Below are 15,844 nucleotides of genomic sequence, written 5' to 3'. Positions count from 1 at the left end.
TCTGGAGGCATCACCCTTGCTGATGGCTACATCCCATCCTCTCAGTGAAAATGGTCCAAATGCTCTGTCACAGCACGGCTAATCATCTGTCGGTTCTCAATCAGGTTGGAGTAGAATCCATTGATTCTTTTGCGTCTGTCACTAACGCCCAGCCTTCAGGAGTTTGAAGCTCGTCACAGTCATTCAATACCGGAATCCTACTCGGAATACCACAGACAAGGTTAGACTTTCCGGATTCCCGGGATCCTACTCGGAATACCACAGACAAGGTTAGACTTTCCGGATCCCCATGAATGCTGCCATCTATCTAGCTTATACCACGAAGATTCTGTTGGAGAATCTAAGAGATATGCGCCCGGCCTAAAGTAGAACGGAAGTGGTTGTCAATCACGCGCGTTCATAGGTGAGAATGATGATGAGTGTCACGGATCATCACATTCATCAAGGTGTTGTGCAACGTATATCTTGGAATAAGAATAAAAGAGAATTGAATAGAAAGTAATAGTAATTGTATTGAAACTTGAGGTACAGCAGAGCTCCACACCCTTAATCTACGGTGTGCAGAAACTTCACTGTTGAAAATACATAAGTGAAAGGTTCAGGCATGGCCAAATGGCCAGCCCCCAAAACGTGATCACAGGATTCAAAATACAATCCAGGATCTGGTCAAAGACGACTAATACACTAGTTAAATGTTCTATTTATAATAAACTAGCTCCTAGGGTTTACATGAGTAAGTAATTGATGCATAAATCCACTTCCGGGGCCCACTTGGTGTATGCTTGGGCTGAGCTTGATCTATCCACGAGCTGAGGCTTCTCTTGGAGTTGAACTCCAAGTTATGACGTGTTTTGGGCGTTCAACTCCGGATCATGACATTTTTCTGGCGTTTAACTCCAGACAGCAGCAGGTACTTGGCGTTCAACGCCAAGTTACGTCATTGAGAGCGCGCCATTTGGAGTTCTGTAGCTCCAGAAAATCTATTTCGAGTGTAGGGAGGTCAGATTCCAACAGCATCAGCAGTCCTTTTGTCAGCCTTTTTCAGAGTTTTGCTCAAGTCCCTCAATTTCAGCCAGAAATTATCTGAAATCACAGAAAAACACACAAACTCATAGTAAAGTCCAGAAATGTGAATTTAACATAAAAACTAATGAAAACATCCCTAAAAGTAGCTTGAACTTACTAAAAACTACCTAAAAACAATGCCAAAAAGCGTATAAATTATCCGCTCATCACGCCTCGTTAAAAAACCTTTTTGAGGAAAAAGAGTGCACCTCGTCCTAAGATCCTTTACTACCTCCTAACCATAGTACATTCTTAGGTTGCAGGCGTGCCATGACCTTGGGAGTTCTCGCCCTTCGAGTTCGGATAGCTTATAGTAGTCTCTTCTGAGTACTTCTGTGACTTGGTAGGGTCCCTTCCTGTTTGCTGCCAATTTTCCTTCTCCAGGTCGAGTTGTTCTGATGTCATTTCGGATTAGGACGAGCTCATTCTTGGCAAAACCTCGTTGTACTACCTTTTGATTATATCTTGAAGCCATTCAATGTTTTAACGCCTCTTCCCTGATCCGAGCTCTTTTTCGGATTTCTGGGAGTAGGTCGAGTTCTTCCCTTTGAAGTTGGGAGTTGGCCTCTTCACTGTAGTGGATCACTCTAAGTGATCCTTCTTTGACCTCTACTGGGATCATTGCCTCCATTCCGTAAGCTAATCGGAAAGGTGATTCCTTTGTGGTGGAGTGTGGAGTTATCCGATATGCCCATAGGACTTGCGGGAGCTCTTCCGCCCAGGCTCCCTTTGCGTCCTGTAATCTCTGTTTTAACCCGGATAATATGACTTTGTTAGCAGCTTTTGTTTGTCTGTTGGCCTGATGGTGTTCTACGGATGTGAATTGGTGTTTTATGTTCAGATCGGTCACCAATTTTCTGAAGCCTACATCTGTAAATTGAGTGGCATTGTCTATGGTGATGGAGTATGGAACCCCAAACCCTGTGACAATGTTTCTATATAGGAATTTTTGACTTCTTTGTGTAGTGGCGTTAGCTAGGGGTTCCACCTCAATCCATTTTGTGAAATAGTCTACCCCTACGATGAGGAATTTGACTTGTCCGGATCCTTGAGGGAAAGGACCGAAAAGGTTGAGTCCTCAATTTGTGAATGGCCAGGGTGAGGTTACGCTGATAAGCTCCTCTGGTGGGGCGATGTGAAAGTTGGCATGTTTCTGACATGGAGGACATGATTATGGGAGTCATCCATCCTTGATCTTGCCCTGTTATGGCTAGGACCTTTTTCTTTTTCCGAGATTGACGAGCTCTGCAGCATTTCCTGGATGAGGCTTCTATTGTTGCCCCCTGGTTTGGTGCTGGCTAATTTTGAGAGTGCATCAGCTCGAGCATTCTGTTCCCGGGGTATATGGCAGACCTCATATTCCCCAAGTTGTCCGAGCTGTTTCTTGGTTTTATCCATGTACTTTTTTATAGTGGGATCCTTGGCTTGGTAGCTCCCCGTTATTTGTGAGGTGATTACCTGTGAGTCTGAAAATGACAGGCTTTTGAGCTCCTACCTCCCTAGCCAGCTTCAAAGTAGCTAGTAGTGCCTCATATTTGGCTTGGTTGTTTGAAGCAGGGAATCCGAATTTGAGAGAAAGATCAATTTGTGTTCCCTGATTGCTTTCTATTATCACACCTGCTCCACTCCCGGCATTATTTGATGAGCCATCCACATAGAGATTCCAATTTGTAGGGATTTCCGGGGTATCGGTGTATTCTGCAATGAAGTCGGCCAGATACTGTGATTTGATGGCCGTCCATGTTTCATACTGAAGGTAGAATTCAGACAACTCGACTGCCCACTGTAGGATTCTTCCCGCCAAATCTGTTTTTTGTAGAATGCCTTTTACGGGCTGGTTGGTCCGAACTATGATGGTATGAGCTTGGAAGTATGGACGGAGTCTTCGCGACGTTAATATGAGAGCGTATGCAAATTTTTCTATCTTTTGATAGTTCAGCTCAGACCCTTGTAGTGCTTTGCTGATGAAGTATATGGGTTTTTGTCCACTTTCGTCCTCTTTGACTAGTGCTGAGGCTACTGTTTGACTTCCTACCGCAAGGTATAAAATGAGTGCTTCTCCTTTATGTGATCAGGTAAGAATAGGTGGTTGCCCCAAGAATCTTTTAAAATTCTGGAAAGCTTGCTCGCACTCTGGTGTCCATTCGAACCTCTTCCCCTTCCTTAGTATGGCGTAGAAGGGGAGAGATCTTATGGCTGCTCCGGCTAGAAATCTGGATAAGGCGGCCAATCGCTCGTTGAGCTGTTGCACCTCTTTGACACAAGTTGGACATTTCATGTCGAGTATGGCCCGGAACTTGTCTGGATTTGCTTGTATTCCTCTTTGTGTGAGCATAAAATCCAAGAATTTGTCGGCTTCTACTGCGAAGGTGCATTTTGCAGGGTTAAGTCGCATGCCATGCTTTCTCATGGTGTCGAACACTTGGGCGAGATCAAACAGTAGTGATTCCTCGCTTTGTGTTTTTACTAGCATGTCGTCTACGTATACCTCCATTAGTTTTCCGGTATGCTCTGTGAAGACTTTGTTCATTAACCTTTGGTAGGTAGCTCTTGCATTTTTGAGTCCGAACAGCATGACAAAGTAGCAGTAGTTTGCCTTTGGAGTTAAGAATGAGGTTTTTTCTTGATCAGGTGGATACATTGGGATTTGATTGTATCCTAAATAGGCATCCATAAATGAGAAGTACTTGTTTCCGGAGGAGGCGTCCACCAGAGAGTTGATACTCGGGAGTGGATATGGATCTTTTGGGCAAGCTTTGTTGAGGTCGGTGTAATCAGTGCACATCCGCCACTTCCTATTTGATTTTTTCACCAAGACGATGTTGGCTAACCATAATGGGTATTTGACTTCTCTTATGAATCCTGCCTCCAGTAGAGCTTGTACCTGTTCTTCGACAGCTTGGGATCTTTCTGGTCTGAGCTTTCTACGTCTCTGCTATATTGGACGAGATCCTGGATATACTGCCAGCTTGTGGCACATTAACTTGGTGTCAATGCCTGGCATGTCTGCGGCTTTCCATGCGAAGAGGTCGGCATTTTCTATTAGGAACTGTATAAGGGATTTCTTTGTGTCTCCTTTAAGGGTTGTACCAATATTGGTTGTTTTGTCTGGGACATCTCCGATATGGACTTTTTCTATCTCGCCTTCTGGTTGTGGACGGAATTCTTCCCGACCTCGAACTCCTCCAAGTTTGATGGTGTGGACTTCTTCTCCTTTGCCTCTGAGGTTCAGACTATCGTTGTAACAGCGGCGGGCCGTCTTTTGGTTTCCTTTTAGCGTAGCGATCCCTTCTGTAGTTGGAAATTTCTTGCATAGATATGGAGTCGAGACTATTGGCCCCAGCTGATTTAACGTTGTCCGACCTATTAAGGCATTGTAGGCTGAGCTTACGTAGATCATGATGTAATCTATATTGAGGGTCCTTGATCGGTTCCCTTTTCCAAAGGTTGTGTGTAGCGAGATGTATCCAAGTGGTTGGATTGGTGTGTCTCCTAGCCCGAATAAGCTGTTTGGATATGCTTTGAGCTCTTTTTCTTCTAGGCTGAGCTTGTCGAAGGCTGTTTTGAACAGGATGTCGGCTAAGCTTCCTTGGTCCACCAGTGTTCGGTGGAGGTTAGCGTTGGCCAATACGATAGAAATTACCATGGGATCGTCATGTCCCGAGATGATGCCAGCTACGTCCTCTTTAGTAAAGGTGATAGTAGGAAGGTTGGGTGCCTCTTCTCCTCCCTGGACATGGTATACTTCTTTGAGGTGTCTTTTGCGAGATGATTTGGAGATACCTCCTCCCGCAAATCCCCCATGTATCATGTGAATATGCCTCTCCGGGGTACGAGGTGGTTGTTCTGTTCGACCAACCTCCTCATCCCTTCTTCTCTTTCTGGGTTCATCTGTCTTACTGGCTAGGTACCGATCTAGTCTCCCTTCTCTTACCAATTTTTCTATGATATTCTTCAAGTTGAAGCATTCATTGGTGGGATGTCCATAGATTCGATGGTATTCGTAATATTCCGTCCGATTTCCTCCTCCCTTTTTGCTTTTAAGTGGTCGGGGTGGTGGAATCTTCTCCGTGTGGGATACTTCATTGTAAACTTCCATAAGAGACACCTGGAAAGGGGTGTAATTGTGGTATTTCTTAATCTTCTCTCCAAGCAGATAATCTTTTTTCTTGGAATCTTTGTCTTTATCTCGGGAGGAGTTGTAGAATCCGGATCTTAGGGTTTCTCCTAGTTGTGAGTTTTCCTCCATGTTGATGTATTTTTCTGCTCGTTCTTTTACTTCATTCAGAGATGTGGGATGTTTCTTTGATATGGATTGACTAAAAGGTCCTTCTCGTAGGGCATTGATGAGACCCAAAATGGCTGCTTTGGTTGGCAGACTCTGAATGTCCAGACATGCTTTGTTGAATCTTTCTATGTAGCTACAAAGACTTTTCCGATCTCCTTGCTTGATTCCTAATAGACTTGGAGCGTGTTTAGTTTTGTCCTTCTGGATGGAAAATCTGGCTAGAAACATTTTGGCCAAGTCGTCGAAGCTTGAGATGGACCTGGGGGGCAGATTGTTGAACCATTTAATTGCGGCCTTTGTTAGGGTGGTCGGGAAAGCTTTGCATCGAGTTGCGTCTGAGGCATCGGTGAGATACGTTCTGCTTCGAAAGTTGCTGAGAAGATAACTGGGATCTGATGTGTCATCATACAAAGTCATATCGGGGGTTTGAAGTTTTTTGGGATTTTGGCCTTCATGATCTCTTTGGTGAATGGGTCTTGATCCTTCCAGGAATTATCATCGAGACTGGATCGAGTAGTTTTAGTTTTGAGATCAGCTTCGAGCTTATGGAGCTTGTCCTCTAATTCGCGACGTCACCTTACTTCCCTTTGTAGGTCTTTCTCGGCTTCCCGCTGGTATTCGACCTCTTTTTCGAGTTGTTTTAGGTGATCCTGAAGTGCTTCCAAGGGTCCCGTGTTTAGGGAGTCTTTGTCTTTGTTAGGTTGAGAACTATCATCTAGTGTAACCTCCACATTCTTATGTGGTGTTCTGTTCTCCACATCAGAGTTGTGGTCGTTGTCCAGGTTGCCCGCCATGATGGTGGGATGACTTTTAGGTTTCCCGGCAATGAAGCCAATGTTCCGAGGGTTACCTGAAACTCTAGGTCGATCTTGGACGAGATCTTCTGTACTGGTCGGTGCTTGTGGAGTCCGATTTGATGATGGTGGCTGGAGCCGCCATGTCCGGCTTGTTGGACTTGGTGATGGTGCTGATCTCTCGTCACTGGAGGGTGGTGGTACCTGCAAAGGACTCCGATGCTAAAGTTAGCAAGGGTATTAAGCATGTTTTTAGTAGAATCAGAGTATGAGTTATACCTGAGTGCTCCAGTGTATTTATAATAGTGTGGAGTGATCTTCTCTTTGAGATAAGATAGTTATCCTATCTTATTTTTGAGTGAAGTTATCTTATCTTCAAGGGAACCGCCCTTATCTTTCTAGGCTTGGGCTGCCTTTACATTTGGGTCGTGTTCCTCTGTTTGGGCCTTCTTGGGCCTTGTTTGGGCCTCTCACCTGAAGAGGTCGGTCGACTTGTCTTTAATCAGCCCAGGTCGTACAGCTCGACCCATGGTATGAATAGGCTGCCTTTAGGATTTGGGTCGTGTTCCTCTGTTGGCCCCTTTTTGGGCTTTTCTGGGTGATTTGGCCGAGCTCTAGGAGAAGAGGTCGGATTGTCCTGACCTGAAGAGGTCGATCGATTTTTCAGTAGAACATCCCAGGTCAGATAGCTCGACCCAGGGTATGAACAGTGCCCCGGTTCGAGCTCGGTCTTCCTTTTTTGAGGTCGAGTCTTTGGTTTTTAGGACTTTGATCCCTTTATGATGAAGCCGAACTCAAGCATTTTGTCGACTTCTTTTTGTAGAGTTCTCATTCAAATGCGGAACGTTTTTCTTTGAATTTTCATTTTTTTGAAAACGCGCATCTCCTTGCTTTGGGAATGCACGAGGGTTTAATTAACCTCATTAATTCTTTAATGCTCCATTTCTTTGCCTCCTACGTTCATTTTGAACTTTTTCACAAAAAACAGTTTCTCTTTTCTCGTTTCTTTGCTGTAACTTCCCCCTTTTTCTTTCTACTTTTCTGTTTGCCTGAGACTTCGCATTTCTCTCTGCGACGTCGTTTAGTGATTGTTGGTGCCTTCGTTGCTTTGGAAGGCGATTCAGGATTCTGTCTTTCTGTCTTTAATTTCTTCAAGGCTTTCTCCTTTTTCCAGGTTGGTTCTCCTTTCCGTTTCTTTTTCTGTATTGTTCTTTGTTTCTTTTGGTAAAGTTTTGATCTTTAAGTGTATATTGGAGAGCTTGAACTTTTTCGTATTTTCTTGCCCATCATTGTGATGTGCTTTTCCAGCTTTCTTTCAACCTTATGTATGCTTGACATTTCTACTAATGGTTGAGGCTATTTTAGGGCTTTTTCACGTTTGTTGCCTGTTTCTGTATTGTAGCTTTTGGGATAATGGCTTGTTTGCTTCTGGAGAAAAATTGTGTTTGATGGCTTCCACTTGGCACGTTTTGTTGCTTTAGTAGTCCCGTTTGCTAATAAACTGAAACTGTTGTTTGGAAGGTGGCTACTTTGATGACTTTATGTGGGTTTTTCTCATAGTGTCACTTTTGTTGAAATAGAGTTATTATCTTCCTGCAGTGTAGAGATGTAGCCTTGTTGATTTTCCTGAGTCCTTGTTCCATAATTGCCTCCAAAGGATGCCCCTGGATCTTTAATGTGGATCTAAGGGTATCCTTTTGTTGTTTTGTCTAACTTCTTGACACTTGTATGCTTTAGTTCGAGTTGTATCCGTTTATGCCCGAGTTGTTTGATTAGTAACCCCTTTTCCTTTTTCTTGCTATAGGATTTTTGTTGGCCCATATCATCTCGCAAAAATATTGTCGAGACCTCTTCCAGAGTCCCCGAGGGTATGTCGGATTGGTTGGATTCCCTCGTGTTGATGTGTGTTTCTGTGGTAAATTCTGAGTATTGTGTGGAGCTGAAAAAACATCACCGACTCTGTAAGAATAGGGATCAGGAAAAGAATTATGAATTGGTAGCGCCTGATTCTGACGAGAGGGTTTGCTTTCCTGCTTTGACCCGGGGGGAACGCCCATTCTTTTATGCTTGTGATTATTTTTTCAGCCAGATGAATATTACTTTTCCTTTCCCTTCTTTTGAGACCGACTTGTCGTGGTCGTGTAATATAGCTCCATCCCAACTCCATCCCAACTCCTGGGGTTTTATCAAGATTTTTTAGTTGCTTTGCCAAGAGCTGGATTTCACACCTTCTTAAACTCTCTTTCTATATCTCTTTGTTTTGACCAAGCCTGGGACTACCAAAAAGAAAGCTTCTTGGGTTTCTTTTAGGTCTGCCCAGGGACATAAAGTTTTTGCTATGTATGATGAGTCCTTTAGGGACTTTAAGAATTACTTTTTCAAGGTCTGAGCTGTTGAGGGAGCTCGACCATTTTTCCTAGAATCAAATAATGAGCATGCCTTCCCCTTGTGTTGGCAAAAGAATGTGGTAGTGTCTCGGTACACGTGGGTGATGCTTGATGAGGTCAAACAGTCTTTTGTGAATGTCTTGGAGGATATTTGGGGGGAACCTCCCCATCTTGATACTAAGAAGTTTTTGGGGGATCCATCCCTCGTCCGAACTGTATTGGGTATTGATCAATATATTTTGCTCTGTTTTTACTTTGCTTCTTTCTTTTTCCAGTTTGTGACCTGCTTCTATGGTTGATTTTTGTTTTTCAGAGATAGCCAAGAATAATGACTCTATGAAGGCCTTTAAAAAGGCAAGGAAGGCTACGGCGGCCCAAAACATCTCGGCCAAAGTGGCTGGGGAAGGGTCTTCCCGGGTTCCTCTTAAACAGCCTGTGCCGAGCTCTCCTGGACCGAGGAGGATGATCCCTACCCCTCGAGTCCACGTGCTCGATCCTCCCCAGGCTTCTACTGCTGTCTCTTCTCCTACGGCCGTTTCTCCTTCAAAAAGACCCCAGACTGTTGAGCCTTTTAATCTAGATGCTCCCGACTTTGATGTTGTCGGGTTTGTTGATCAACAAATTGCTCCTTATGGTGTCATGCCTACTGATGATGTATCCATTCTTCATCATTTGGATTTTATCTCTGGGAGTGACATTAAACTGGCACACATGGGAGCAACTTTATACCGGACCGCTCAAGATCTTCCTATCCATGCTACCAAGGCTTTTATGGAGGAGGCCAAGTCAGAATTTGATCGGATTAAGGGCTTGAAGGAGGAGCTCGAGGTGAAAGTGGCCAAGTTGGAGAGAGATTTGGAGGGGGAGAAGACTCGGGCTGTAGCCTTGGCAGCTTCTGCCAAGTTGTCTGAAGATATGGCTTTGAAGCATAAGGATAGCTATGTTACGACTTACTGGTAGATGATGGGTCTTAGGGAAGATTTGGAGTCTGCCTGAGCTGACTATGCCGAGCTCCTAGGTCATCTTCTGGGCAGTGTAAATGCTGCTTATGAGAATCTAAAGGACCAAGTTCGAGTTCTTGCACCCAATATTGATCTTACTCTTTTCAGCTTGGTGATGAGCGGATAATTTATACGCTTTTTGGCATTATTTTTAGTATGTTTTTAGTATGATTTAGTTAGTTTTTAGTATATTTTTATTAGTTTTTAGTTAAAATTCACTTTCCTGGACTTTACTATGAGTTTGTGTGTTTTTCTGTGATTTCAGGTATTTTCTGGCTGAAATTGAAGGATCTGAGCAAAAATCTCATTTAGAGGCTGAAAAGGACTGCAGATGCTGTTGGATTCTGACCTCCCTGCACTCGAAGTGGATTTTCTGGAGCTACAGAAGCCCAATTGGCGCGCTCTCAACGGCATTGGAAAGTAGACATCCTGGGCTTTCCAGAAATGTATAATAGTCCGTACTTTGCCCGGGATTTGATGGCCCAAACCGGCGTTGCAAATCAGCCTCAGAACTTCCAGCGTTTAACGCTGGAACTGGCATAAAACTTGGAGTTAAACGCCCAAACTGGCATGAAAGCTGGCGTTTAACTCCAGAAAAGGTCTCTACACATAAAAGCTTCAATGCTCAGCCCAAGCACACACTAAGTGGACCCAGAAGTGGATTTTTACGTCATTTACTCATTTCTGTATACCCTAGGTTACTAGTTCACTATTAATAGGATCTTTTGACATTGTATCTGGACATCATGACACTTTACACGTTTCTTTGTGTACCTTCCACGGCATGAGTCTCTAAACCCCATGGTTGGGGGTGAGGAGCTCTGCTGTGTCTTGATGGATTAATGCAATTACTACTGTTTCTTATTCAATCATGCTTGCTTCCATTCTAAGATATCACTTGTTCTTAACCCGAATGAATGTGATGATCCGTGACACTCATCATATTCTCAACTATGAACGTGTGCCTGACAACCACCTCCGTTCCACCTTAGATTGAGTAGATATCTCTTGGATTCCTTAATCAGAATCTTCGTGGTATAAGCTAGAACTGATGGCGGCATTCAAGAGAATCCGGAAGGTCTAAACCTTGTCTGTGGTATTCTGAGTAGGATTCAATGATTGAATGACTGTGACGAGCTTCAAACTCCTGAAGGCGGGGCATTAGTGACAGACGCAAAAGAATCAATGGATTCTATTCCGGCCTGATCGAGAACCGACAGATGGATAGCCGTGCCGTGACAGGGTGCGTTGAACATTTCCACTGAGAGGATGGGAGGTAGCCACTGACAACGGTGAAACCCTACATACAGCTTGCCATGGAAGGAGCTTTGCGTGTTTGATGAAGAAGACAGTAGGAAAGCAGAGATTCAGAAGATGGAGCATCTCCAAAACCTCAACCTATTCTCCATTACTGCATAACAAGTACTTATTTCATGTTCTTTTGCTTTTCACAATCAACCCTGATAATTTCTGATATCCTGACTAAGATTTACAAGATAACCATAGCTTGCTTCAAGCCGACAATCTCCGTGGGATCGACCCTTACTCACGTAAGGTATTACTTGGACGACCCAGTGCACTTGCTGGTTAGTTGTGCGGGATTGCAAAAGTGTGATTGCAATTTCGTGCACCAAGTTTTTGGCGCCGTTGCCGGGGATTGTTTGAGTTTGGACAACTGACGGCTTATCTTGTTGCTTAGATTAGGACTGTTTTATTTTTTGTTGGTTTAGAGTCTTTTAGTTGAGTCTAGTTTCAAATTTTAAGTTTGGTGTCAATTGCATGCTTTTGCTTTTCTTTTAATTTTCGATTTTGCATGTCCTTAGTCCCTTTTTGATCCGTAAAAATTCTAAGTTTGGTGTCCTCTTTGTGTTTTTCCCTTAAAAATTTTTGAAAATTAGTGTTTGATTTTCTAAAAATTTTAAGTTTGGTGTCATTTTGTTGTTTTTCTCTTTCCTTTTTTTCAAAAATCAAATCTTTTTCATAAAAATTTTTCAATCATATCTTTCTAATTGCTAATCTCAAAATCTTATTAATTAACTAATTGACTCACTTTTCAATTTGCTTTGATCTCATTTTCTTTTAATTTTCGAATTTTTTTATTTTATTTTCCTTTTGTTTTTATTTTATTTTTCGGTTAATTCAAAAAAAAAAAAACAAAATTATCTATTTGCAATCCATATCAGTTCCCTTTATCCACTATGGGCCTAAGTGGGATTGATCAGTCCAGAAGGACTCTGGGGTCATATGCTAACCCCATTATAACTGCATATGGGAGTAGCATCTGTACACCTCCCATCAAAGCAAGCAGCTTTGAGCTAAATCCTCAACTCATTATCATAGTGCAGCAAAATTGCCAGTATTCCGGTCTTCCACAGGAAGAGCCTACTGAGTTTCTGGCACAGTTCTTACAAATTGCTGACACAGTACATGATAAAGAGGTAGATCAGGATGTCTACAGATTATTACTGTTTCCATTTGCTGTAAAAGATCAAGCTAAAAGGTGGTTGAATAACCAACCTACAGCAAGCATAAAGACATGGAAACAGTTATCAAACAAATTCCTGAATCACTTTTACCCTCCAAAGAGGATGACACAGCTAAGGCTGGACATCCAAGGCTTTAAACAAGAGGATAATGAATCCCTTTATAATGCCTGGGAGAGGTATAGAGGTATGCTAAGAAAATGCCCCTCTGAAATGTTTTCAGAATGGGTATAGTTAGACATCTTCTACTATGGGCTTACAGAAAAAGCTCAGATGTCTTTAGACCACTCAGCTGGTGGATCTATCCACATGAGGAAGACAATTGAAGAAGCTCAAGAGCTTATAGACACTGTTGCTAGAAATCAATATTTGTACTCTAGCAATGAGTTCTCTCCAACAGAGGAAGTCATGACAGTAGTCACTGACCCTAATCCTCAAGAACAGATGATTGGGCTTAATCAACAATTGCTCCTGATGACAGAACAGTTAGCAGAATTTAAAGAGATGCTCCATGAAACTAAAGTTGCTAACAAGAACATAGAACTGCAGTTGAATCAAGCAAAACAGTAAATATCTAAACAGATAACAGAGGAATGTCAAGCAGTTCAACTGAGGAGTGGGAAGACACTGGATAACACTGCTCAACAGAGCAAAAGGCCAAATAAGAAACAATTGACAGAGGATAACCAACCCACTGTTCAAAATCCCTTTGAGGACAGTAAGAGCCCAGAGAGGAATATTTTTGGCGTTCAAACGCCAGAGAGGGAAGGAAAGCTGGCGTTAAACGCCCATTCCTTGCCCAGTTCTGGCGTTCAAACGCCAGAAAAGGGAGAGAAGTTGGCGTTTAATGCCCAATCTTCACCCATTCCTGGCGTTCAGACGCCAAGGGAGGATCAGACACCTGAGAGTGCTGACAGTAACCCCTCTAACAAGGCTTCTTCAACCACTTCTGTAAGGAACAAACCTGCAGCAACTAAGGTTGAAGAATATAAAGCCAAGATGCCTTATCCTCAGAAACTCCGCCAAGCAGAGCAGGATAAGCAATTTGCCCGCTTTGCAGATTATCTAAGGACTCTTGAAATAAAGATTCCGTTTGCAGAGGCACTTGAGCAAATACCTTCTTATGCTAAGTTCATGAAAGAGATCTTAAGTCATAAGAAGGATTGGAGAGAAACTGAAAAAGTATTTCTCACTGAAGAATGCAGTGCAGTCATTCTGAAAAGCTTACCAGAAAAGCTTCAAGATCCAGGAAGCTTTATGATACCATGCACATTAGAAGGCGCTTGCACCAAGACAGCCCTATGTGATCTTGGAGCAAGCATCAATCTAATACCTGCATCCACTATTAGAAAGCTTGGGTTGACTGGAGAAGTCAAACCAACCAGGATATGCCTCCAACTTGCTGATGGCTCCATTAAAGATCCATCAGGCATAATAGAGGATATGATTGTCAAGGTTGGGCCATTTGCCTTTCCAACTGACTTTGTGGTGCTGGAAATGGAGGAGCACAAGAGTGCAACTCTCATTCTAGGAAGACCTTTCCTAGCAACTGGACGGACTCTCATTGATGTACAAAAAGGGGAAGTAACCCTGAGAGTCAATGAGGATGAGTTCAAGTTGAATGCTGTGAAAGCTATGCAGCATCCAGACACACCAAATGACTGCATGGGCGCTGACATTATTGACTCTTTGGTGGAAGAGATCAATATGACTGAAAGCCTAGAATCAGAGCTTGAAGACATCTTCAAGGATGCTCAGCCTGATCAAGAAGAACCACAGGAAACAAAGGAATTTTCGAAAATTCCTCAGGAGGAGGATAAGCCTCCCAAACCTGAACTCAAACCACTACCACCATCCCTGAAGTATGTATTTCTGGGAGAGGGTGACACTTTTCCAGTGATTATAAGCTCTGCTTTGAATCCACAGGAAGAGGAAGCACTGATTCAAGTGCTAAGGACACACAAGACAGCTCTTGGGTGGTCCATAAGTGATCTTAAGGGCATTAGCCCAGCTAGATGCATGCACAAGATCCTATTGGAGGATAATGCCAAACCAGTGGTCCAACCACAGAGGAGGCTAAATCCAGCCATGAAGGAGGTGGTGCAGAAAGAGGTCACTAAATTACTAGAGGCTGGGATTATTTATTCTATTTCTGATAGCCCCTGGGTGAGCCCTGTCCAAGTTGTCCCCAAAAAGGGAGGCATGACAGTGGTTCATAATGAAAAAAATGAACTGGTTCCTACAAGAACAGTCACAGGGTGGCGTATGTGTATTGACTACAGAAGGCTCAATACAACCACCAAAAAGGATCATTTTCCTTTACCATTCATAGACCAAATGCTAGAAAGACTGGCTGGTCATGATTATTACTGCTTTTTGGATGGCTATTCAGGCTACAACCAAATTGCAGTAGATCCTCAGGACCAAGAGAAAACAGCATTTACTTGCCCTTCTGGCGTGTTTGCCTATAGAAGGATGCCTTTTGGTCTGTGCAATGCACCTGCAACCTTTCAGAGGTGCATGCTCTCTATCTTCTCAGATATGGTAGAGAAATTTCTGGAAGTCTTCATGGATGACTTCTCAGTATATGGAGACTCATTCAGCTCCTGTCTTAATCACCTAGCACTTGTCCTGAAAAGGTGCCAAGAGACTAACCTGGTTTTAAACTGGGAGAAATGTCACTTTATGGTGACTGAGGAAATTGTCCTTGGGCACAAAATTTCAAGCAGGGGAATAGAGGTGGATAAGGCAAAGGTAGAGGTAATTGAAAAATTACCACCACCTGCCAATGTTAAGGCAATCAGAAGCTTTCTGGGGCATGCAGGATTCTACAGAAGGTTCATAAAGGATTTTTCGAAAATTGCAAAACCTCTGAGTAATCTGCTAGCCGCTGACACACCATTTGTGTTTGACACACAGTGTCTGCAGGCATTTGAGACCCTGAAAGCTAAGCTGGTTACTGCACCAGTCATCTCTGCACCAGATTGGACATTGCCATTTGAACAAATGTGTGATACCAGTGACCATGCCATTGGTGCAGTGTTGGGACAGAGGCATAACAAGCTTCTGCACGTCATTTATTATGCCAGCCGTGTTCTAAATGACGCACAGAAGAACTACACAACCACAGAAAAAGAGTTACTTGCAGTGGTCTATGCCATTGACAAGTTTAGATCCTATTTAGTGGGATCCAAAGTGGTTGTGTACACTGACCATGCTGCTCTTAAATACTTACTCACAAAGCAGGATTCAAAACCCAGGCTAATAAGATGGGTGTTGCTTCTGCAAGAGTTTGATATAGAAATAAGAGACAGAAAAGGGACAGAGAACCAAGTAGCTGATCATCTGTCCCGAATAGAACCAGTAGCTGGAACGTCCCTCCCTTCTACTGAGATCTCTGAGACTTTCCCAGATGAGCAACTCTTTGCCATTCAGGAAGCTCCATGGTTTGCAGACATTGCAAACTATAAAGCTGTGAGGTTCACACCCCAGGAGTACAGCAGAATGCAAAGAAAGAAATTAATTTCAGATGCCAAGTACTACCTATGGGATGAGCCATATCTCTTTAAGAGATGTGCAAACGGAATGATCCGCAGATGTGTACCCAGAGAAGAAGCACAAAGGATCCTATGGCATTGCCATGGATTACAGTATGGAGGACATTTTGGAAGTGAGCGAACAGCCACTAAAGTCCTCCAATGTGGCTTCTACTAGCCTACTCTCTATAAAGATTCCCGAGAGTTTGTGCGTAACTGTGACAGTTGCCAAAGAGCTGGTAACTTACCTCACGGATATGCCATGCCTTAACAACGGATATTAGAGATAG

The 15,844-nt window shown here is 43.2% G+C and overlaps 1 protein-coding gene across 1 annotated transcript; it reads right to left on the bottom strand.

Moving 5' to 3' along the window:
- Positions 1-4,298: 4,298 nt before the first annotated feature.
- Positions 4,299-5,770, bottom strand: LOC130949702 (uncharacterized). The gene is made up of 2 exons (XM_057878353.1): positions 4,563-5,770; positions 4,299-4,428 (listed from the first exon to the last, which is right to left on the bottom strand). Exons 1-2 carry the CDS (start codon positions 5,768-5,770, stop codon positions 4,299-4,301), a joined length of 1,338 nt encoding a protein of 445 aa, XP_057734336.1.
- Between the last annotated feature and the right edge of the window lie 10,074 nt (positions 5,771-15,844).

The sequence above is a fragment of the Arachis stenosperma genome, chromosome 9 (genome assembly GCF_014773155.1).
Source record: "Arachis stenosperma cultivar V10309 chromosome 9, arast.V10309.gnm1.PFL2, whole genome shotgun sequence".
Taxonomy (NCBI): domain Eukaryota; kingdom Viridiplantae; phylum Streptophyta; class Magnoliopsida; order Fabales; family Fabaceae; genus Arachis; species Arachis stenosperma.
Note: the sequence above shows the minus strand (reverse complement) of the source record. Positions and strands in the feature narration are given on the sequence as shown.

Coding starts and splice junctions, on each gene's coding strand:
- LOC130949702 (XM_057878353.1), bottom strand. CDS start 5,770: ATGACTTTGTATGATGACACATCAGATCCCAGTTATCTTCTCAGCAAC. Junction 4,429..4,562: donor TATCCAAACAGCTTATTCGG/GCTAGGAGACAC, acceptor ATGCCTTAATAG/GTCGGACAACGTTAAATCAG.